Source organism: Halichoerus grypus, chromosome 10 (genome assembly GCF_964656455.1).
Source record: "Halichoerus grypus chromosome 10, mHalGry1.hap1.1, whole genome shotgun sequence".
NCBI lineage: Eukaryota > Metazoa > Chordata > Mammalia > Carnivora > Phocidae > Halichoerus > Halichoerus grypus.
Window position 1 is genome coordinate 50832290 of NC_135721.1, and position 22492 is coordinate 50854781.

Below are 22492 nucleotides of genomic sequence, written 5' to 3' on the forward strand. Positions count from 1 at the left end.
TCAAGATGACTGAATGTTCTCACCAAGCAGGAGCCATTTCTACCTCTGTGGGACATGGTCTTGCTTAGGAGACAGGGATGTTTGTGAGTCAGATTTCAGGGTTCCAAGAAAGAAATGGCTTCGAAGCCTTGGAGTCAAGAAAATGAGGGTTAACTGTTAGAATCAGCTGGCAAGCTTTTAAAAATCCTGCAGCCCAGACATTGTCCACTGAAATCAGCAGCTCTGAGGTGGGCACAAGTACCAGCATTTTTAAAGCCCCCAAGGGATCCCAGCATGCAGCCAGGGCTGAGAACCCCTGGAGTAGATGGAAAACTGGAACACTGTTAGGGTAAGGAGACCTGTCTGTCTGGTCCACAATGTTCTAGGGATTTTTTCAGCTCTGATCAGAGGGCTTGTTGGGGTGAAGGAAAGAGGGTGTTGGGGGACCAGGAGAAGGGAACAATTCTGAAACACATCAAAGGAGCAGCACTGTGTTATGGAGATTTTGGGTTAAACTAAGTCCTTCAGAAAGAAGAGGGCAAAGGGTGTGTGAGATATGTGCGTGGAGGCCATGTTTCCCACAGTAAGTGGTTCTGTTTCTGTCCTTTTTAGGGTTACAGAACAGGCTACACGTACCGCTACCCCTTTGTTCAAGAGAAAACCAAACACAAAAGTGAGGTGGAGATCCCAGCCACCGTCACAGCCTTCGTGTTTGAGGAGGACGGCGCCCCGGTGCCCGCCCTGCGGCAGCATGCCCAGAAACAGCAGAAGGAGAAGACCCGTTGGCTCAACACGCCCAACACCTACCTGCGGGTCAATGTGGCTGATGAGGTTCAGAGGAGCATGGGCAGCCCCCGGCCCAAGACCACGGTAAGGAGGAGATTGGGGTGGGGGGAGGGTGCATGGCTATATCTGTGGGTTAAGCAGCTTAATTTAAAAGGGGAACAGAACAAATATCCCATGGGCTGGGATATTACAGTTTCCCTTTAGAGCTTCCTATTGGGCATCTAGGAGCAGCTGCTCATGCCCGCAGAACCTCTGATCACCTGTTTCTTGCACCTCTGCACTGAGGTTTGGGGCCCAAAGAGCAGATTTCTCCAGGGGGTGGCTGGACCTCACTCCCAGCAGCACAAAATCCAGGAACAATTGGTTTTTGCTTCTTCTCCCCCATATACAGGGGGCTTCTGGGAAGTTCATGGGCATCCAACATTTGGATTGTCCATCTGATGCAAACCCAGAAGATGGGTGGGATATGAATTTCGATTAAGTTGTCTTCTCCCTCCCCACACCTCTTCTCATTTTCTCTCTCACACACACACCAGTATGCATACACACACGACTCTTAATTTGATTTTTCATTAACATTAAAGTAGCTGAAGGCAAGTAGAATAGCTCTTCATTAAAAACAAAAAACAAAAAACGATGAAGCCCTGCAAATTAAAATCAATAAGTCAGGGCACCTGGGTGGCTCAGTTGGTTAAACATCGGACTTTCGATTTCGGCTCAGGTCATGATCTCAGGGTTGTGAGATTGAGCTCTGTGTTGGCTATGCATGCTCGGTGTGGAGTCGGCTTGAGAGTCTCTCTCTCCCCCTCCCCCGGCTCTCTCTTTCTTTCTCCCTCTAAATAAATAAATAAAATTGAAAATCAGTAAGTCATCTGATGCTAAAGGCCAAGTGGCTGCCTGTTTGTCAAATTGGTTGTCAAGGTTATGAGCCCTACTCTCCAGTGCTCTTTACAGCTGACTATTGACCTGGGGGCCTTCTTTGGCAAGCAGGTCATTTGTTCCCCATCTCTGTTCTGGGAGACAGACCTCAAGGAGGCCCTAGAAGAGAGAACATCTCTCTGTAGGCTTGCTGACCTTGCACATGGACCGGTTGGCCCAGATCTCAGGGGTGGGCCATAGGGGAGGACATGGTGACTTTATTCCTTTGCCTTACCCACCTGGTCTTGTGTGTGTTCAGTGGATGAAGGCTGACGAGGTGGAGAAATCCAGCAGTGGCATGCCGATACGGATTGAAAACCCAAACCAATTTGTGCCTCTCTATACCGACCCCCAAGAAGTGCTGGACATGCGGAACAAGGTAAGGTGGGAGCTGCTTCTCTTGCCATCTCTTCCCACAAATATGAGCTGAGTTCCCAGGATGTACCTGTCTTATCAAAACCCCAGATTCCTCTTAGGGGAAAGAAACTACCATATACGGGCCATTCTCTAGCGCCGTGCTAACTCTATACTTACGTGGTCCTAAATAACCCTCGTACATAAAGAAGTGCTTGCTTGTGACATTAGATATGTCTAAGAAACCTGCCCATAAATTGAGTTTTTATGAATTTTATGCTATTTTCCTTTCAGCTCATTTTCAAAATTTCAAAATCCTTTATATTTCTCTCTCAACATTTGCTTTATAGTTCACTCACTCACATTTCTCATGTTACTTTAAAAACTTAGGTTGTAGTAGACCACCTCCAAAAGGTCAAGTATACTCACAGAACAGTGATTTAATGTATGGTTCAAGGACCTTCTGCAGTGCTGATTTAAAATGCAGATGCCCAGGTCAAATCCCTTGTTCCTCCCCAAGGAGAGACTCCGATTCAATGGCTGTGGGGTGGCCCCAAAAATCTGTGATAGTCAAGAAATTTCTCAGGGGCTTCAGTAAAATGTGAGGCCCTCCCTCAAGGATCTACTGTGCCTCGTTTCACTCTTCACCTCTTACAGTTACCTCCTCAGAGTTAATGAGAATCCGGTATTTTACATAAACTAATTCACTCTGAAGCACACATGGAGACTGTCTCTTAGAGGACACGCTGTGTTAGAAATAGGGGAGGCAGGCCCCCGCCCCACTGGAGGACCTTTGTAGACCCTAGTCACAGGGCACACGAGACATCAGGATGCCCTCCGAGTGCCCCCTCCCAAACTCCATACCCTGATGCTCAACAGCTAGCTCACTCTCCCCTTCCCTTGCCACACAGATTCGAGAACAAAACCGACAAGATGTGAAGTCGGCAGGACCTCAGTCCCAGCTCCTGGCGAGTGTCATCGCTGAGAAGAGTCGAAGCCCGGTACAGCAGAAGCTGCCCCTGTCTGGAGGGGAAACGTGTTTGCCTTCTGGGTCTTCAGTGCCTGGGGCTAGGCAGCAGGACCCCTGAGTCCTCATGCCCACCGTCCCCTGTGATCTTGGGCTCTGGTGCTCTTGCTGCAGGACGGATGCTGTGAGGACCAGGGACAGTGTGTAATTGCCCCCTGTGGGTACCGGGCGGGGGTGCAGCAGCCCAGCCTGCCCCAGGAGTGATGCTGACTTCCATGCTTCACCCATGGAACTCCACTCTGCCCTCTATTGCTATCCTGAAAAGTGGGCATCACAGGAGTGCGGCGGGCAGCTCCCAGCTGCTCCAGGCCTGCCTGCTCTGAGCGCTTCTGGCCTCTGTGCGTGGATATGGCATCACCAGGCCGTAGCTCTGGGAAGATGCTCATGGGCTCGCAGAGGGGAGGCATGTATATAAGGACTGGTGCTCCATTCGGGCCGTTAGTTGCCCACACAAACCCACATAGAGTTACAAAGTATAAAGTTGTTTCCATGCCTGAGATAGGACAGTGTTTGTCTAGTGCTTAGCAAAAGGGGTGAAAATCAGAATTCTGGCTTGTGTTGAAAATCACTGCTACTCGTGGCAAGTAGCAATGGGCATGGCATATTCCTTAGCGGTAAGAAGGGGAGAGATACAGGAACTGTTCCTCTCTGCAGAGTGAACTGAGATCATTTAGATCAGGCTGCAGCCCACAAGGTGGGTGCCCATGCAGGGAAGTATGAAGGTTATGTCATTGTACCACATTGTCACCCACCGCCAGTAGCCAGGATGAGGAACACCAAAAGTGCCACAGGGCCAAGAACAGAGATACCCCATGATCCTGGGGTGGGGGTGGCAAAAGTTCAGTACAGTGCGCAAAACTGTTAAAAACTCTGCCATTTATACCAAGTGTTCTCCTTGGAGTCCCTCTTCTTGGGATCCTGGTCTTGGATTCTCTTTTGAACACTGATTCCTTAAGATAGACCAATGCTGCTTCTCTTGCGGAAGATGCCCATGGGCCCATCATCAGAGGATCTGGGGGGCCAGGAAAGGCGGCCTAGAGTGCGTGGTGTGGGCCAACTGCTCTGGGCTCACCTCCCCTGAGTTTCATGCTCTTTGTCTCCTCCTCAGCTTCAGAGCAGTGCATTCTCAAAGGTCAAGATGAGGATGCCAAATTAGGAAAAAGGGCTATGGGGCCTGAATTTTAGACCCTGTCATGGGCTAGAGGGGTCAAAGGATTTCTGAAGCTCACACAAGGTCCAGCTGGTGAGCTCCCCAGAGCCAGGGGCTCCACAAAGTCTCCCAGGGATTTTTGCCAATGTCCCCCAGGGACCTGCAGTATAGGCAGGTTGAAGATCCGAGATTCAGGACCTTGGCCCCTTGTAATTTATGACTATGTGCAAAACAGGACTAACAGTTTGGACTGAGAACGCTGAAGCCATTGTGTGTTTTGCATTTGACTTCCTGCTGTGTGCTGTGGCTTGTGCAACTGTTGGGGGTGGGAGGAGGGCATGGTGGGGAATGGCTGGCATAAAGCGGGCTTGAGCCAATGCTTTGCTTGCTGGCTTTTGGCTAACTGACTTTGGGCTGTCGACTGTATTTGCGTAGTGATGGCTTGCAAGCATCCGGAGGGATTGCAATAAACGTGTGTCTTCCTTCTGCTTGGGAGCATCCTTCGATTTTATTTCTGGGGCAGAGGGTGGACTCCCTGCATTTATCCAGGCAGTTGCAAAGAACCCAGGTCTGGGGGTGAGGTAGCCATGGGAAGGAATGAACAACCCCTACCCCAAGGCCCTGAGCTGTTTCCAAGGAGCTGCATGCCATGCTGTCCCTAGCAAGACCACTGGCAGCCACATGAGTCTGAAAGGAAGCTCGGGCCTGGGCCCCAGCCGCGGCATTCAGAGAGCAACACACACTCTGTGGTTAACTTTCAGTCTACAGAGAGCCAGCTGATGTCCAAGGGCGATGCAGATACCAAAGACGACTCAGAGGAGACCGTGCCCAACCCCTTCAGCCAACTCACTGACCAGGAGCTGGAGGAATACAAGAAGGAGGTGGAGAGGAAGAAACTAGAACTTGACGGTAAATAACCCCGGGTCGCCCAGGGTGAAGGGAGAGCTGGGGGCACCCAGAGGGGCAGCAGAGCAACCAGCAAGACTCACTCCCACCAGTGGCCCTGGGACCCACGCCCCCCTACCTGGCAGGGCCCTCAGGGCTCTGTCTAGCCTTGCCTCACCTTCATGTTCAGCCTTCACTTCTCTCTCTCCTCTGTCATATTCTCAGTTTGCCCTTCCTGCCCCATCAACCAAGTCACATTCTTACCAGCATAATGCTATTACTTACTTAATGGTCCTCATGGCTCAGTGCCTAATGGTGATGCCATGCTGCCATGACCTTGTCTGAGCCTCTCACCTGGGTTTAAAAGAGTTAATCCTTATGGAGTGCTTAGAATAGGGCCTGTAAGTATGGCTTAGGTCAGATAAACATTAGCTGTGATAAGAGAATTATAATAGTGATAATTACTATTAATCTATCAGGTCCAGTATAAACCTTTTAGCCTGGCAATGAAAACTCCCACCAGCTACCTCTGGTCTTTTCCTTATTCCTTTTTTATTTCAAAATCTTCAGTCAAGCCCATCTCTCCATGTTGACTCCCAGATATGCATATTCATGATAGCTTGTATGCTCTCATTCATGCCTTTGTCCCTTCCTGGCACGGTTTCCCTTCTAGACTAGCCTGATCCGAGAACTTCCATCTCAAGCCCCCCTTCCAGCTAAAAAAGCCCTCTCTGTCCCTCTCCACCCCCCCTGCCCACTTTGAGCTGGCCCTTCTCTTTGTTTCAAGAGCACTTGGCATCTGAGACACTGAAGAATTCAGCTCCTGGTTTTGTCCACCGGGCTAGGCTTTCATTCCCTCAGGGAGGGTCTTCGTCCATGACCCCCCTCCCCCCCACCCAGAGTCAGCCATCTTCCTGGGCACAAGCAGGCCCTAGAAGAACCCTTGCTAGCTTGCTTGCAGTTCTAATGAGACAGTTGAAAAAGTAGATAGAAAATGTGGTGCTTTATATCCCTAGAGATATTTGAGCTGAACATGAAAATTAGATAAACAATAAATTAGCTACATGCAAACAAATCATGGGTGGGACGCCTGCAGTCTTGGGCTCCACATCAGGGCTAACATTCCACTGGCAGATGTGCCTGGATGGAGGAAACAGAATATGACTCTGACTCCTCCCATTTGCCTCCCCCCGGATGTAGCAGAAATTTAAAAAAGTTACGGGGGAGCAGCTAACTTCAGCTAGGAGAAACGAGAACCAGCTGGAAGAAAGCATTTTTTTTTTTTTTTTAATGTTCTCTCTCTGCCCACCTTTCCTCTGTTTGACCCCTATCCTGAGGTGGTTTTCTGTATTTTCAGGAGAGAAAGAAACCACTGCCGAGGAGCCTGGCTCACCTGTAAGGTCTGCACCGGCTTCTCCAGCACAGAGTCCAGCGAAGTCAGAGACAAAGAGCCCCGCAGTCTCTCCCTCCAAGTCTTTAGACGGTGAGTGGAACTGAGCAGCTGGAAGGGAGGAGGCGCCTCCACAGCTTAGAAAGGGGTCTGCATGGAAGGCAGGGCACATGTGCACACTCCAGGGACCCTGCCTTTCAGCACATCTTGCCTGCTACCCAAAAACCTTTCTGTTCTGCCATTTCTAGGGAATCTGAAATAGGGGTTTCCAAATTTAAGCTTATTTCATCCACAAGCTGTGACAACACATCTTACAATTTAAGTCCCTGTCTAAGCAATAATGAGTAAGTTAATGATTGACACACAGCCTTCTCACCTCTCATTCAGACTAGGTTGGCTGATGGGTCTTTCTAGATGCACCAGCCCAGTGCTCAGACTTTAATATGTGTAGGGATCGCTGGGATCTTGTTAAAATGAAGATTCTGATGCAGTAGGTCTGGGGCGGGACCTGAGACTGTATATTTCCAACAAGCTCTCAGGTAAGGCTGATGACGTTATTCTCAACCTTTGGAATCTCAATACATTGGAATTACCTGGGGAGCTTTAAAAGTCCTAACACTGGCCTGGGTCCCACCACAGCATCCGCAGTGGTTCTCAGTTAAATGGTCTGGGATCGGGTAGAGAAGAGTACAGTGGAGTTTTAAGATCTCTCCAGGTAAATCTAATGTGTAGCCCAGGCTGAGAACCACTTCATTAGATACTAGTTTAGAGAACTAAGGTCTAGGCCCAATTCAACTGCTAACTAATAATAACTCAACTGCTAATTTTAGAGAATCAGATCATCTTTGTGCCTCAGTTTCCTTGTCTGTCAAATGGGACTACCAATATTTTCCCCTTTTAAGGTTCTTACACATAGAAGGGAAGCTGTAGATGAGAACATAAAGAATGAAATACAAAACATAAAAGAAATAAAAGAAAGAATAAAAACATTTAAATGTAAGATCTGTTTGTGATTATAATTAATAATATACATATGGTGGATAATACTGCTATTATGGTCTATACCATCTACATCATAAAAGTGTCTTTATTGAGCTCCTGGAATCACCCTAGGGCATGAACACTCCTCCCCTGGGGCCCTGAGATTTTCCCTGTTCTGGATAGAATGACCACATGTGTGGATGCTGCTAGAATCCTCCAACTTCTGAGCTCCCTTCGTAGGCAAATTGCTGCCTTGCGTGCAGTCCCAGTGTTGCCAGAGGAAACCCATCTGCTTGTGGCCAGAGCTCCAAGTGGATGTCCCCTAACTGTTTGTGTTCATTGTGTCTCATCCTGGTGTTATCAACCTGTCTCCACAATGTCTTCCTTTCTCTTCCCATTTGTGCCTTCATCAAAGGAGTTTCCTCCGATTCTGAATACTTGTCTCTGTAGTAAGTATAGAGAGGCTGTTTACTAACTCCCTCCAACACTTGCAATGGGGGAGGGAGGACTTCTTCAAAAAGAAATGTGTTTCTCTCCAGCTTTTTCTTTGGCAACCCTGACTTGGGGAGGATTCCTGGCTATAAAGTTCGTGACCAACTCCACATGTGCTATGCATGGGCTAGGCTTCCCTCTAGGATATACACACATAGGATGGACTCATGCACACACACACACACTCATCCTCACATGGGGCATACCACCCAGAAGCAACAAGTCCGCACAGTGAAAGGACGTGGGGCCAGCTCCTGGGCACTCCCTGTGGGGGAATGCTTATGGCCCTCACTGGCACATCTGCACCTCTGTTCCTAATGGCCCCTCCAAGGAGCCCATGACCTCTTCTAGGGCTGGGGCCCAGAGCTTGAATGGCCCTAGGATCAACTGCCTTATAGAGATGCCTAGAGCACCTGACCTGACCATGTCTTCAGCATCCCTCAGGGCATGCACACCAGCCACAGGAGAGAAATCCAAGCTGGAGAGGCAGCTTATGGCAGCAGTGGGACAAGGGGTAGTAATTGCATTTCAGCTCCTGGGAGCCCCTTGGAGCAACCTGTGCTGTTCAGAGGGACAGAGAGTGGAAGGAAGGGTGTATGACAGGTAGGATAACTGCTTACCCACCCCTGACATCATTGCCACTGGTAGCATGATTTCTGCCCAGTCTGGTCCAAATCTGTGCCCTCATGGAGGAGCACACCCTGGTTGAATTGTTAGAAAAATCAAGATCCTCCCTGAAGACTCTTCTTGTAGTTTAGACAGAGCTGAGCCTGCATGATGAGGCCAGAGTTGTAGCTGCCTTGGGTGACCAGTGTGGAGCAGGGCAGGGTGGCCATGGCCACGCTACCCGATGGCTTGCCCAGCTCCTCAGGGCAGACAGAGCTGACCCTCCCACGCCCATCAACGTGTGCATTTTCACATGTAGCTCACCCACTGAATCAGGGCTGGCTTTTCACTGTGTGTCACCATGCTCTCAAATGCTCTGGTGTGGGGTCACCTCCGTGTCCCTCCTCATCTGTCTCCTACCCCATCAGCCTCCCTGAAGGAGACACTTTCAAACCCTCTTCCTCCACATCTGGTCATCTCTGTCATTGCCTTCTCTTTGACAAGCTCCTGATCCCTGCCCCTGCTGACTCCATCCCCCAGTAACCTCTCAGGAGCACTGGCTGTGCCTGCCAAGAAATAGCCCTGCATTCAGCATCAGAAGATCATCGCTGTCACTTACTGATTTCGCCATCTCAAATAAGTCACTTAAAAACCCTGCAGAATGGGGGGCTGCCTAACATGAATCCTTGCCCTATCCTAAGTCATAGCATTGTTATTGGGATAAAATGAGCAAATGAATACAAAAGGGCCTTGTGCTTCCATCTATTAGTTCTCGTTATGTACTATGTTCTTGGGATTGTGAGAGAGAATACAGGCTTGCTGTTTTAAGCCACTAAACTTGGGGGTGGAGGTTGTTATGCAGCAGTAGATAATTATTAAATCATGATGTATAATAAGAGCTGGTTTTATGGAAATTAGTTTTTCTGTGGGTTGACTAGGCTCAGCTGGATGGTTCTGTTCCATTCAAGTCAGCTGCAGCTGCAGTCATCTGGGAGCTTGACTAAACTGGAACTTCCAAGATGGCGCTCTTATGTCAGGTGCCTTGGCAGGGACAGCTGGAAGGCTGGGGTCAGCTGGGACACTGGGATGGCTGGGTCTCTGTCTCTCTGTCTCTGTCCATGTGGTTGTAGGGCCTCTCCATGTATGTTTCCATCAAGGTAGTCAGACTTCATTACATAGTGGCTCAGAGCTCCCCAAACTCTGAAAGCAGGAACTTCTAGGCCTTCTTAAGTCTTCAGCCTAAGGCTGGCTCGGTGGCAGTTTCTCATCATTCTGTTGGTTACTGTGAACCACGGGGCCAGACCAGATTCATTGTGGGAGGGGACCACAGCCAACTATGTCCTCTTAAAAAAAAGGTAAATGACACATGAAAGTGTAAAATGGATATATTGGCAATAGATTTAGAGAAAGGCAAGATCATTGTCAAATGTCAGGAGAGGCTTGAGCCATACCAGAGAGTTGATGAGGCCAACTAGCAGGTGATGTGAGGAGAGGAGAATGGACAGAAAGAAGGTTGTGTTTAGACGAGTGTATTGATTTCAAGACTATTGCCAGGTGATGACCATGGGGACACATGGTGGGAGGGGAGGGGAGTGTGGGCCATTGGAGTAAAGGGCATTAGAGAACTTAGTAGCTGGATGATGATAGGACATGGGCCGAACAGTAGAAGGATGGGAGCTGGGGTCAAGGTGTTGGGTACTAAAAGAGAGACAGTCCTCAAGAGTCGTCTGGAAGAGGACATTGACTTGCCCAGAGAATTTCAGAAGTTAGGAAAGACCAGAGTTTGCCCATAGTCAAACTAGCCCATTCTAGCTCTCCCCAAATTTACACCCCTCTGTCCCATGTTCCATGTAACCATACATTTCTCCAGTCTTTACCCCTGTCAAGAACCCTAGTTTTTTCCTAAAACTTCTTTCCCTGCCCATTCCATCTGTAAGTCAGACCAGTCATACTTCACCCATTACTCACATTCCTATAGAGGGGAGCATGCCCAGTGCCTTCTTGTGGTGTGAGATCTCACACAACTCACTCACACACACCAACACTCACACACCACACCAACACACTAATTCACAAACTCATATGGCCACACACAAACTCAACACAACTCATACACTCCACCCACACACTCATACACCACACTCCCATGCTTATTCACACAGCTCACTCCACATTCACACACTTACAAATTCACACATACAAACATGTTCTCATACATTCACACACTCCTCTCAGTTTCATATAGTGAAAAGAACAAAAAACTGGATGTCAGGAGATTGAGATCTGCTCACTTTTACTACTTAGTTTTCATTTCTGTAAAATGGGGAGGAGCTGAGCTAGATGATCTGTAAATTCCTTTCTACTTTTCAGAGTCTGTGGTTTTATAATTTCCCCTCCTCCCTCCCCATCCAGGCATTTCAAAGCTTGAGTGGAAGCGAGGTGGGGAGAGAGTGGGAAGGAGGAAAAAGGGCAGTAGGGGGGCTTAGTTTCTGGTCTGAGCAGCTGTGGCTTTGAACATGGCAGCAATCCAAACAGGTTCCCTCCAGGTGACCACTAGAATGGGCCAACCAGCCATCTTCCCCTTTGGTTAATCCTTTTATCTTGGAAACATGGGGTCCATATCACTCAAGGAATTCCATTCTCCCTCTGTCTTCCCCTCTCTGCCTACTGGGGAGATATTCCCCATTTTTCCAAAAGTTCCTCTCTGGTATAGGAAATGAAATGGGTATAAAAACATGTAATTTCCATGTTAACTAACTGGAGTTTAAATAAAAGCTTTAAAAAACTTTAATTTTCATATTTTTACTGGTGAAACTGAACCGGTTACAACAGTTCTTAGATTCTTCAGTGGAAGAGTTGTATGTGTTACTGGTCTCCTCCTTCCTATAACCTCTCTCCTCACCTGGGTCTGTCCCCTCATTTAGTCCTACAAAAGCTCTCAACTGGGCCCTAGCTGGGCCCCCTGCCACGTTTGGACATCATTACCTGTTTACATTTGTAGACAAGACCCCAGAGTAACAGACTTGCCAAGGGCCTGTTCTCAGAGCAGGCTGTGTGGAAGGGGGTACAGGGTTTGGGTGAGAATCCTGCCTAACCCTTTCCCCCTACAATGTCAGCCTGTCCCTCCTGTTGCTCTAGGTTTCTTTTATAGAATTGCCTAGAAATGGTTCTGTTAACCCCATATGGAAACTTTCACCTGATGGAAATCTTAAGGGTCATATCTCTTGATCTTTTTCTAGAAGGTGCTAAGAAGACAGAAACAAGCAAAGCCACCACAGAGCCTGAAACAACACAGCCAGAAGGAGTGGTGGTCAACGGGAGGGAGGACGAGCAGACCACAGAGGAAATTCTCAGCAAAGGCTTGAGCCAGATGACCACCAATGCCGACACGGATGTTGATACCTCTAAGGACAAAACCGAGTCGGTCACCAGCGGCCCCATGTCTCCAGAGGGCTCACCTTCCAAGTCTCCCTCCAAAAAGAAGAAGAAATTCCGAACCCCATCCTTCCTGAAAAAGAGCAAAAAGAAGGAGAAAGTGGAGTCCTGATTGGTAGCACCCTTGGGCTCCCATCTGCACCCTCTCCCTCCACCCCTTCCCTTCTCCCATCTCTGTCCCTGGAAGCACAGGGCCAAAGAGGGATAGAATAGGACCCTGGATCACACTCTGAGGGGGAACTTAGAGATTACCCAACCAACCCCTCATTTTACAATTGCCCCAGAGAAATCAGGTGACTTTCCCAAGGTCACACAGCTAGTTAGTGGCAGAGCCTGCACTAGAATTGGGGTCTCCTGGCCCCTAGTCCAGTGCTCTTTCCACTACATAACACTGCCTAGTTGTGGGCCACCTTTGTGAGGATGCTGTCCACTGATCTGAGCCCAGGGCAGAAGGCCTGAGTGGGCTGCAAGCCCTCACAATCTCAGATCAAATCAGACAGGTTCAGACTTCCCCTGAGCAAGGTCCTTTTCCTTGCAGGAATCCAATCTCCTGCTAATGGAGCTGTCACAGTTTAGAAATCTCTCTTTTCCATAGGGTCCCCGCCCTGCTGCTCTCAGTAACCAGATAAATTGCCCTGTCCCCTACACCAGAAGTCTATCTTTGTTCCCAAGGTCTGATGGCTTAGCTTGTGCTTCCCCAACCACTAACCCTGAGCTTTCTTCATGGAACCTCCTGAATGACGGATGGATGAAGAATTGTAAGAGCGGGCAGACATAAGGGCAAGCCGAGTCAGCCACAGGATTGGGAATCATTTAATCAATATAAGAAGCCAGGAACTTGGCCCATTTGAATTGTGCATCTCAGGCGCTTCAAAACTAAAACCAAATTTAGCTTAGAGAAAAGTTGTCTCATGCTCAGGGCAGAAATTTGGGGAAATTTAGATCCTCTGTTGGCTTTGGGTTGTACAAGGAGGATCAAAACAACACAGGAAATGCTATGCCTTTCTAGCTTTGCATGATACATGGAGCAATGTGGCTGTACCCATTTCACTCCTATGTGGCGGTCAGGTGTCCCCTGACCTTCCTTCAAACCTGGAAGCACTGGCTCACAGACTGGAACTGGCATCTTATTCTTGGCACCTTGACCTTGGCTCCTTTGGGTTCCGACTCAGTCACTCTGGGTCCAGCAGAGGAGAATGAGATGAGCCCTTGAGGATTCATTCCTTGGATCAGCTATCAGAAAAATCAGCTTGAGTGTCCTTGCCCCGCCACTATCTGTCCACCCTGGGGCCTAGTAAGAGCCACAGCTGCTGTTGTAAATGCCAGCACTATCTTTTCATATTCTTCCACGGGACATCGAATAATGAGCATTGTTGGCTCCTAAAAAATAGACAATCCATTCTCTTTATAGCACAGTGTCTTCAAAGAGTATTTTTCCTTTTTGTCCTGATTATTGTGAAAGTACTTTTGAAAGTTCTTAATCACAGTTTTCCACTTTTGAGCACTTACTTTCTATATATAGACACTGTGCAGGCTTTCCATGCATTACACCCTTTGACTGTCATGATAATCTTGTGATGTGGGTAAGATATTCCCATTTTATCAGTAAGAAAACTGAGCCCCAAAAGGACAATCGACTTGCTCCAGGTGACTTGGCTAGAAAGATCCAGAGCCTGGATTTGACCCCTGAGTCAGTCTGAGTCCAGAGCCTTTGTTCTTAACAGTTACGATGATTAGAAAACTTGAAATCCCCAAGGCAGGGGGCTAATTTAGTCCAGGACCCATTTCTGTGATTGGTCTCCACTGTGTAATGTCAGCATTTGAAATGAAGGCAGGAAACTACCTGTGTTCTCCCTCATGAGTGCACGTTAAGCTCCTGATAAATGTGGATTGTGGCGAGGCCAATGTGGACCTCTGACAAAGGAGAGGCAGGAGCCTTCTGGTTGGGCCACAGTATTTGGGGGGCGGGGCTATTTCTTGAGAAGAAAAGAAGCTGACACATGACTAAAGAGAACCCAGTACTGCATCTCTCTAGAGCAGATTCCTAACTGCTACCCCAGCCCCCACTCTGCTCTACTTTCTGATGGGCCTTGTGATGGGCAACCCAATGGTCAGGGGCATCCAATGCCTCACATAAAGTCCATGTTGTGGGAAATGCCTTTAAGAGCCAATCCTTTGATGCCTACTTTGAAAAAATAGATTTCACATTCATCCCTTCATCCCTCACAATATTTGTTAAGCACCCACAAAGCACCAGGCATTATGCCGTCATTAAAAGAAACCACTCATTGTGGCTAGGATCATCAACAGCCAGCAATGTTAAGAGAAGAGTGGACTGGATTACCATTGACGCAGCTTTTTATGCTTGAGTGGTTGTAGCTCAGAGATGATGTTGATTGACTCTTCGCATTCAACAAACTCTCTTTATTCCCTTTACAACAGTGAGGCCTCATTTAGGTGAAAATGCCAGAGTCTTGCTGGAGGATCATCCTTGGGATTTATGCCATGGGTCCACCTTATATTTATCCATTTGTTCATCCTCATGCATTCGAACAAAACAACCACAACAAAAAACCCCATGAGCTTGGGTCATGGGTCAAGTCTGAAGGCAGAACATAGTCCCTGCCCACAGAAGTTTTTAAGTATAGGAGGCTTGTAGACGAGTTACGGAAAGGGCAAGGGGGCAGAGGGGACATAAGGAAGTAATGATTTATTGTCTTCTGGACCAGAGAAACTTTCCTGAAAGATGTGATAATTGAGTTAGGTTTTCAGACAAAGAGGAATTCTCCAGGAAGACAAATGTCGGTGGGATATTCGTGCTGAGGGAAGAGCGTGTGCAAAGGCACGGAAGCACAAAACTCCACGACAGGCCCACTGAGTCGTGCAGAAACGCCAGAACATAACGTGTAAGGGGGGCGGGGGCTTTGTTTCATAGGTGAGCAGGGCTGGTCAGAGAGAAACCTATAGAAGTGTGCAACTAGATTTTATCCTGAAGGGGGTTTGGACCTGCTGATGGCTTACATCAGGGTGTCATGATCAAGCTTGAATTTTACAAAAATCCGTTTGGTGGCTGGAGAATGACCTGGAGAGGAGTACGGTGAAAGCCCAGGAGATCTCCTAATGAGGCCCTTCTGAAATGTCAGCACTGAAACATGCCTGGTGGCCTGCCTTACACCACGTTTTCCTTAGAGCAAATAGCATGCTTCCGGCACAGAATTTTGCTTCCCTAACGGTCTTTGGATAAGGCATCTTAGGAAAGATTTTCAACAAGGAGAGGGAAGCATTCAAAGAGCTAATGCTTGGTGCCGTTTCCAGGTCTGTTTCGTCTCGCTGCAGAACTGCCGCGGGAGCTGTGAGGCCCTCTGCCCATGCCTTGCTCTCCCGTACCTGTCGGCGGTGGTACGCTTAGCACCAGGCTCAAGGTGGTGCACTGGATGCTGTTGCAAGAGACGTGCTGTCCAAAAAAACCATAGGCTTTTAGGGAGAGGATGGGGCGTTTTCTTTGGATCTGGATAAAAGTTGGCTGAGAATTTTGACCAGTGTCTGTCTGGAGAAAATGTCTCTATGGAGAGCTCAGAGTGGTAGGTAGGAGGGTCATTTCTAGTGAAGCCACTGTACTTGGATATGCCGCAGAAAGGGACGAGAACATGTGAGCCAGTCTGCAGTGTGACGGATGGCTGAGCTGGGCAGGGGGCCGTTTTGAGGCTGTTTCCATGGGGCGGGATGGGAGGCAGAAGGAGAGACAGTTACAGAGGGACAACTTGGTTCCAGTGACTTTCCATGCACTAGTGGCTGGCGCCCAGAAGTGATGTGGGAGAACTGTCCACACCATGTGACCTTTCTCAAACTTTGCAAAAAGCTTTGTCAAGGGCAAGCCTCTAGCACAGATCTGTGCTCCATGAGAGCTTCCTGGCCTGTAGTGACCCAAGTAACTGTCCAACTTCGGCCAGGTTACACACAGATAAAAATAACCTCCCCCAAGGGGCGCCTGGGTGGCGCAGTCGGTTAAGCATCTGACTCTTGGTTTTGGCTCACGTCATGATCTCAGGGTTCTGGATTGGGTTCCATGCTCAGTGCAGAGTCGGCTTGAGATTCTCTCTTCCTCTCCCTCTGCCCCTCCCACTTGTGCTCTCTCTCTCTCAAATAAATAAATCTTTTAAAAAGATAGTCTCCCTCAGCAGTCCTGTAATGAAAATGGGGTTCTTCCTCTGCAGATAGAAAAGTTCTTTTTAAGGGACTTGCAGGGATTTGGATGAGGACCCTGGTCTATAAGAACCCCACTGGAAAGCATTGCTCTCATACTATGGATTTATGTTTACTGCCTTGAGTCTTCTCCCAGTGTCTGATGCACTGAATGTGGCAAGGCAGTCATTCAGATGTCACTTAGCACCGTCATAACAGGGCTACCGCTGTCCTTAACAGGCCACTTCATTACCATGGATTTGAAAGAACCATTCCCCCAAGAGCATGATTCCCTTCTGAAAGCTGAAAAGATCAAAAAGAAGTTTGGATTTTTCGAGGGACCTATGCATAGGGGTAGATAGACACATAGCCTACCATCGGCCTGTGGAGGCCATCTTTTGCACAAGTCCTTACTCCTTTTCCTTACGCAGGTCAGCAGAAGCCCTTGAAGTGGTTGCTAGAGCTGCTGTTGACTCTCTGAGCGTAGAGGAAACAGGTCTTATATCTTCTCTTACCACTTGAGTCTAAGCAAACTCAAAGACAATAACGTTGAGAGGGTCTGAGAAGAAATTAGGGAGGAGGTAAACCCATGCTCTCCAATTCCCACAGAAAGGACAAGGCACCCCACAGTTGTTCCCCATCTGTTCCAAAAGGGACAATTGAATATGAAAAGCCAGAGGCCTGAACGGACTCTGAAGAAATATGCTCATCAGTTATTTATCTGTTGCAGTTTCACTTGTGTCTCAGTATGAGAATGCAGACACGGTAGAGTGATGACTTCCCAATGCCCTGTCTAGCCAACCTACCCACTCGGATGTGGCTTCCTTTTTGCCAGAAATAAAAGAGCACACGTGGAGCCCCGTAACCAGGGCCCATTCAACCCTCTTGAGCCTCTCGCCGTGAGAAGCCACCCTCACCCAGGAATCAATGTGGGCATTTCAGGTGGGGTGTCCTTCTTTAGTGGAGAAATCTTCTTTCCTCATTTTATGTAGATAGGCTTCTCTTTTTAGGAACAATTAGAATCTCCAGTTGAGGGTTTTCTTAAAAATACAGAAGTGATGGTTTGTATTGGTTTGTACTTGGGTTTTGCCAAATCGGTGTTTGGTGCCATTTGCCTTCAAGATGACCCCAAAAGTTGGGTCATCGCTATGAGGAATTGGGCCTGAAGATGGAGGAGAAAGGGTTATAGTGACTGACACGGGCTGCAGGTGTGGCCGGGGGCCGAGCCTCCCTCGCTTTCCTGGTGCGGTGGCTCCTCAGCTCTCTTCCCACCCACTGGTTCCCGAGGAGCAGGATGAGGCCATCTGCAATGTGGCAAGTCCCCAACCTCTAAGTAGCTTAGAGAAAACGGGGTTTGGGGTGGTGGGAGAAGAACTGTAGAAAACCCCCAAACTCTTCTCCCCTCCAACAGATCATCTCATATAACTTTTAGATCTTCCCTTTTTAAATGAATCAGAAGGAGGACGACCGTTGGCCAAGGACGGAGGGGCCAATTTAAATACATCAAAGCTCTTATAAAATGAGACTATATTTTGGGGATCCCTGCCCCCACACTTCAGGCCCACCTTGTGCCTATTGGGCCTGCCTTCTGGGTGACAGCTTGATCTCCGTGGTCTAGTCCACCTTTAAATTCCTGCCATCCATGCTCCAGCCGCTGAGTCTGGCGCTGTGTTCCTCCCTCTCCCAGGAAGACTCGCGTGGGGAGAGGGTCTGAGGCCTGGGCTCGCCTGGCTGGGTATGCAGGGGTCTAGATAGAGAGTGCCGTGTCCTCTAAAGCCGTGGATGGTTTCAGTGAAATGTCTGTGTCTGACAATCGTCTTCCCTTGTACATGCATTGTCTGTGTATAGCTTTTCCTAGTATTGTGAAGTCTCAAATAGGGGTTCCATGTAAATACTCTTTCTGCTACGGAAATGCCAGCCCCCTGGATCATGCATCATCCCCACAAACGGTTTTGCCTTTCTCTACGCTAACACTTTTTGAGCCACTGATGTGCAGATTGATGATTAGTTTCTTGGGCTTTTATTTTGCAATTTTATATATATATATATATACACACATATATAATATATATATATATTTATGGGTTGGTTTTGTATAGTTTTCTGTTTGAATCTCTGAGCACCAAAGCTGCCCTTGGATTTTCAAGAGAACTTTCCAAAGCCACTTCCTGAGGCCCCGCACTCCCCTGCTGCTTTGGTGTTTGTGGTGCCGGGTGGTATCTCTGCCCGTGGATTTCTGTATGTATGTGCTGTTATCTCCCCTGCGGATATTACCCTAGTAAATCTACCGTGCTTGGCTTCCTGGTGTGTGACCCATCTCTGTCGGCCACCCAGCTCTCCCTGCTCCCAGGGGAGCAGAAGCCAGAGAGGGGGGTCCTTGTATGGAAACCTCCAACCACACAGGAAACTCTTACCTTTGAAACCATTCCTCACACATGGAAAGCTAACATATGACTAATTGAGTTCTGATGGGGAGGGAGGTGACAGAATGCTGTAGACCTCTGCGAAGGGAAAAGCCCTGTGGATTTGCAAACAGCTCATGGAGGGAGAGCAGTTTAGATGGGTTGGGGGAGGGGAGGGGAATTGTAAAAACAAATGTGGATGGTCCCCACGGGGAAGCAGATTCACCGGCTGGACTGGAAGGAGGTGTCAGGCCAGAATCAGCAGGCTGGGGAGAGCTAAGAGGTCCCCCCAGAGCGTGAAATGGGAATGAAGATAGTAGGGAAGAGAAAGAAGAGGAAAGAGCCCATTGCTCCTCTTTACTCAAATAAGGAGCCCAGGAGTCGTTGAGCATCTGCACACATAGGTCAGGCATTGTGTCTCACACATAGCACCTTGTTTGAACCCCATAAAACCCAAAGGGAGGTCCTATTATTACCCACTTTATAGATGAGGAAACCGGCTCTGAAATGAGGTTTTCATGGGCCACAGGTTAGTATGTGCTGAAGCCCAAATTCAAACTGAGGTCTTCTAGCTAAGCAAGCCCTTGCTCTTCTCAATTTGCTTTTGTCCTGAGCAAATCCCCCCAAAACAGTCTCCATCATTACTTCTGGGCCTGCTCCTTCCTGGGGGGCCTGTGTCCCCAGTGCTGCCTCTACACCCAGGTACCCAGAGGCTCCCACGGGCTCCTGCGGACCCAGGCCAGCCCTGCCCCAAGGCCGTCAGTGTCTTCTCTCCTGAGACCACCACGGGGACACCCCCGCCCCCCCACACACACACACCACGACAGCTCTAATGTCTCTGCCGTGAGCTCGGCTCCCGCCAAGGAGCACGGCCAGCGTGCTGACACCACCCCACAGAGCTTGCTGCTGTGGAAGGTGGCGGTGCAAACCCTCAAGGGGAGCTCTTCCTCCACACCTCCGAAAGGCCCACTGCGGAACCGGGTCCCATGAACACGGGAGCAGAGCGCCCTCTACCTTCCAGAACTGCTGAGGGCTTTCTTCAGAGTATGCTTCGTGGGAGAGAAGGCCTAGGGCCCGCGACCCGCAGTCCCCTGCGCGTGGAAGGAGCACCGCCTGGCCAGGAAGCAGAAAGGCCGGGGCGGCAGTGAGGCGGGGCCGGGACACGGGGGGAGGCCGGTGGGCTCCGGGCCGACCTGAGAGCGTTGGCGAGGTGCCGGGGTTCACGCTGTGGAACCCGGCTCGCAAGCTCTAAGTCAGGAGGCAGGGAGGGGGGTGCTTCGTGCTGGCTACCCTAATATGCCAACGGGGACTTTCAGCCAAGTCATTGGGGATTCCGCTGCCACCACACGACTACTCTCTAATCGAACAAAACGTAACCATTAGAAATAGAAATCTTTCCTCTTCTCTTCCTTTGGGCCTTTGGACATGGATCCACACATCTCTGACAGGAACCACATTTAATCTGAGAGAGAGCTCACTCTGTCAAGAATAAGCACGGAGAAAAATAATGTGGTAATGATTTAACAGTTCAAAAGCAGGAGACCCATCTGAAAGGCTGGAAGACCTGCTCCTCAATGGAGCAGAGTTACTGCAAGAAGCAGCAGGGAGGTTAAGAAAATCTGTCAATATCCATTTATCAGAAAACACCAGCCAGTCATGAAAAGGGAGTACTTCAAATCAAGAAAACATTTATTGGTGATGAAAAACAATGCCATATTTTAAAATGAAGCATAGACAGTCAATGGCAGGTTCCATACTGTTAATGAATGGGGAGAACATAAAGATATGTTTAGATATGTAAGAATCCCAAGCCCACCGCTTGAAAAAAATTAGCTAATCAAGTATCTGGTTGATTGGGAAATCAATATAAGTAAATAACAATGGAGAATTAAAAAATGGTAGTGAGCAACTAAAGCACATAAATTTACAGCTAGGTCTAGTTTTTCATTATTAATTCAACAAACCTAAGGCAATTGTTTAAAAAGTAGTTACTGGTATACACACACACATTTGGGTCAGCAGAGAGGTAGACGATGCTACACTTACCATAACCGATGAGAGAGATGTAATAGATCAGTTCATTTTTCAAATTGTTACTATAGGAATAATGGTTCACTTACATATAAAGTTGTAAACACAGAGATGATTTATAAAAATGTAAAGATAATTTTCATTAAGACATAGCTTCCAAATCACTGAACAGAAAAATAACAATAAAAAAATCAATAGGAATCCAGCTAAGATGGAGTAACAGAGACCATATTTACCATCCTGCCTAAAGCACCCCCAAAATGGATAAAATACATGAAAGAATGACGTTTAAGACACCTGAAAATGATCATCCAGGAGGGCACAAGAAAACTTCCTTGTCTTACCACCCACCCCAAAGCTGACAGCTACGCCTCTTACTGCTGCTACTAAAGATGACCACCAGGAGGCGACATTTCCTTTCTCTGCTTCCACTTTGCAGCAACCTGCCCAGCGGTACTCCCATTTTCTGGCAGATAGACCCTAGCAGTTCTGTCATAGAACTCGGCCTCTTTGTCACCAGCAAAAGGGTCAAGGATGAGCAGTGAGCCTCCTGACTTATCTAAGACTTAAGAACCTGATTTCTGAGCAGCCCTTAACACTTACCTAATATCCAGTACTCTGCCTGGTTCCCAGAGTGCCCATCTTCTGGGGAGCCTGCCCACTGACCCCAGCTCACTGAGGTCTGTTTTCTCGTGGCCTAGAGGCCACGAACAATAGTGCTTGGGCTGAATCCTGATCCTGTGCCCTTGGATAAGCCCCTTAACATCTCTAAACTTCTGTTCCCTCTTCTGCAAAATGAGGAGATAATCAGTATGGAAAATGAGAATTGGGGGGAATAGTTTTTGGTGATTTAAAATTATTTTAATTTTTGATTGTACAGTGAAGGATATCATAAAATTTTCACTCCTTCGGGATTCTAAAGGTCAGCTTCTACTATTCTTATAATTAATGCATGCACATGCACACAAACACATGCACAGACTCTCCCTCTCTCTCTCTTACTCACCCTTGGCTTCATTCTAAATGAATTTAAAATTGATTATCTCAGCTTCCATTGTTTTATCTGCTCAAAAGATCCTGCCTTAGCCAGCAGGAGTCTCTCCTCTCTCGAGGTGGATCTTTGCCTCTCCCGCCTCAGCCCGTAACAAAGGTCACCCCTGACCAACATAAGCATTCTGGCCTTTGGGAAGTGCAGGCCCAGAGTATACCTGGAAGCTCTCCTACTATAAACACTGAAAAGTTTTAAATCAAGCTAAACATTTTAAGTTAAATATGTTCTATTCTCCTACCTTTACAAATATACACTCATAATGAGGCCGAAGGCCAGGTTCAAATTCAGAATTCTCAGAATTGGAATTCTGCAGAGGAAAACGGTAGTGTGGGAAGAGCTACTCCCCAGTCTCTAACTATTAGCCTGAGGCCTGTTACCCTTCTCTTCCAAACGCTGGATCCATCCCTTGCCACAAGGTGGCCTTGTAGACACACGTGTGGACACCTGGACCTCATGTCCAGGCTCTGTCCATAACCCCCCAAGCAAATAGATGCCCTCTGGCCACACTGTGAGTCCTTGGGGGATATGAACTCTGTAAAGAACGTGTGCAGACACTAGGGCAGGGCATTCTGGGGTCCTGGATAGCCAGAGCATGGGGTAGCACCAGGCGGGCTCGTCGCCTTGGCCCTGCTGGCTCCACCCCCACGGAGGGTGCAGCTAGACAAAGTGTCAGGGCAGGACCCTCTGTAGTGCCGGACTCGGGGCCCGGGCCCCTCTTGCTCAGATCTAAGGCCAGTATCGCTGCCCAGAGTCCTAGGGAAGGGCCAGGAAGGCAATACAATATCCATATTCCCATTAACCGTAAAATGAATACTCACCACGG

At 48.3% G+C, this 22492-nt stretch overlaps 1 protein-coding gene across 4 annotated transcripts in view; it reads left to right on the plus strand.

Moving 5' to 3' along the window:
- The window catches only part of ADD2 (adducin 2), a 109191-nt gene extending 90707 nt beyond the window's left edge, over positions 1–18484 (plus strand). For all 4 annotated transcript variants that reach the window (XM_078056427.1, XM_036118131.2, XM_078056429.1 and 1 more), the window contains 6 exons: positions 592–849; positions 1943–2062; positions 2949–3038; positions 4976–5123; positions 6457–6582; positions 11808–18484. In XM_078056427.1, the coding sequence (XP_077912553.1) occupies positions 592–849; positions 1943–2062; positions 2949–3038; positions 4976–5123; positions 6457–6582; positions 11808–12115 (1050 nt within the window). In that variant the 3' untranslated portion in view covers positions 12116–18484. The remainder of the gene's footprint in view (positions 1–591; positions 850–1942; positions 2063–2948; positions 3039–4975; positions 5124–6456; positions 6583–11807) is intronic.
- Positions 18485–22492: the final 4008 nt, after the last annotated feature.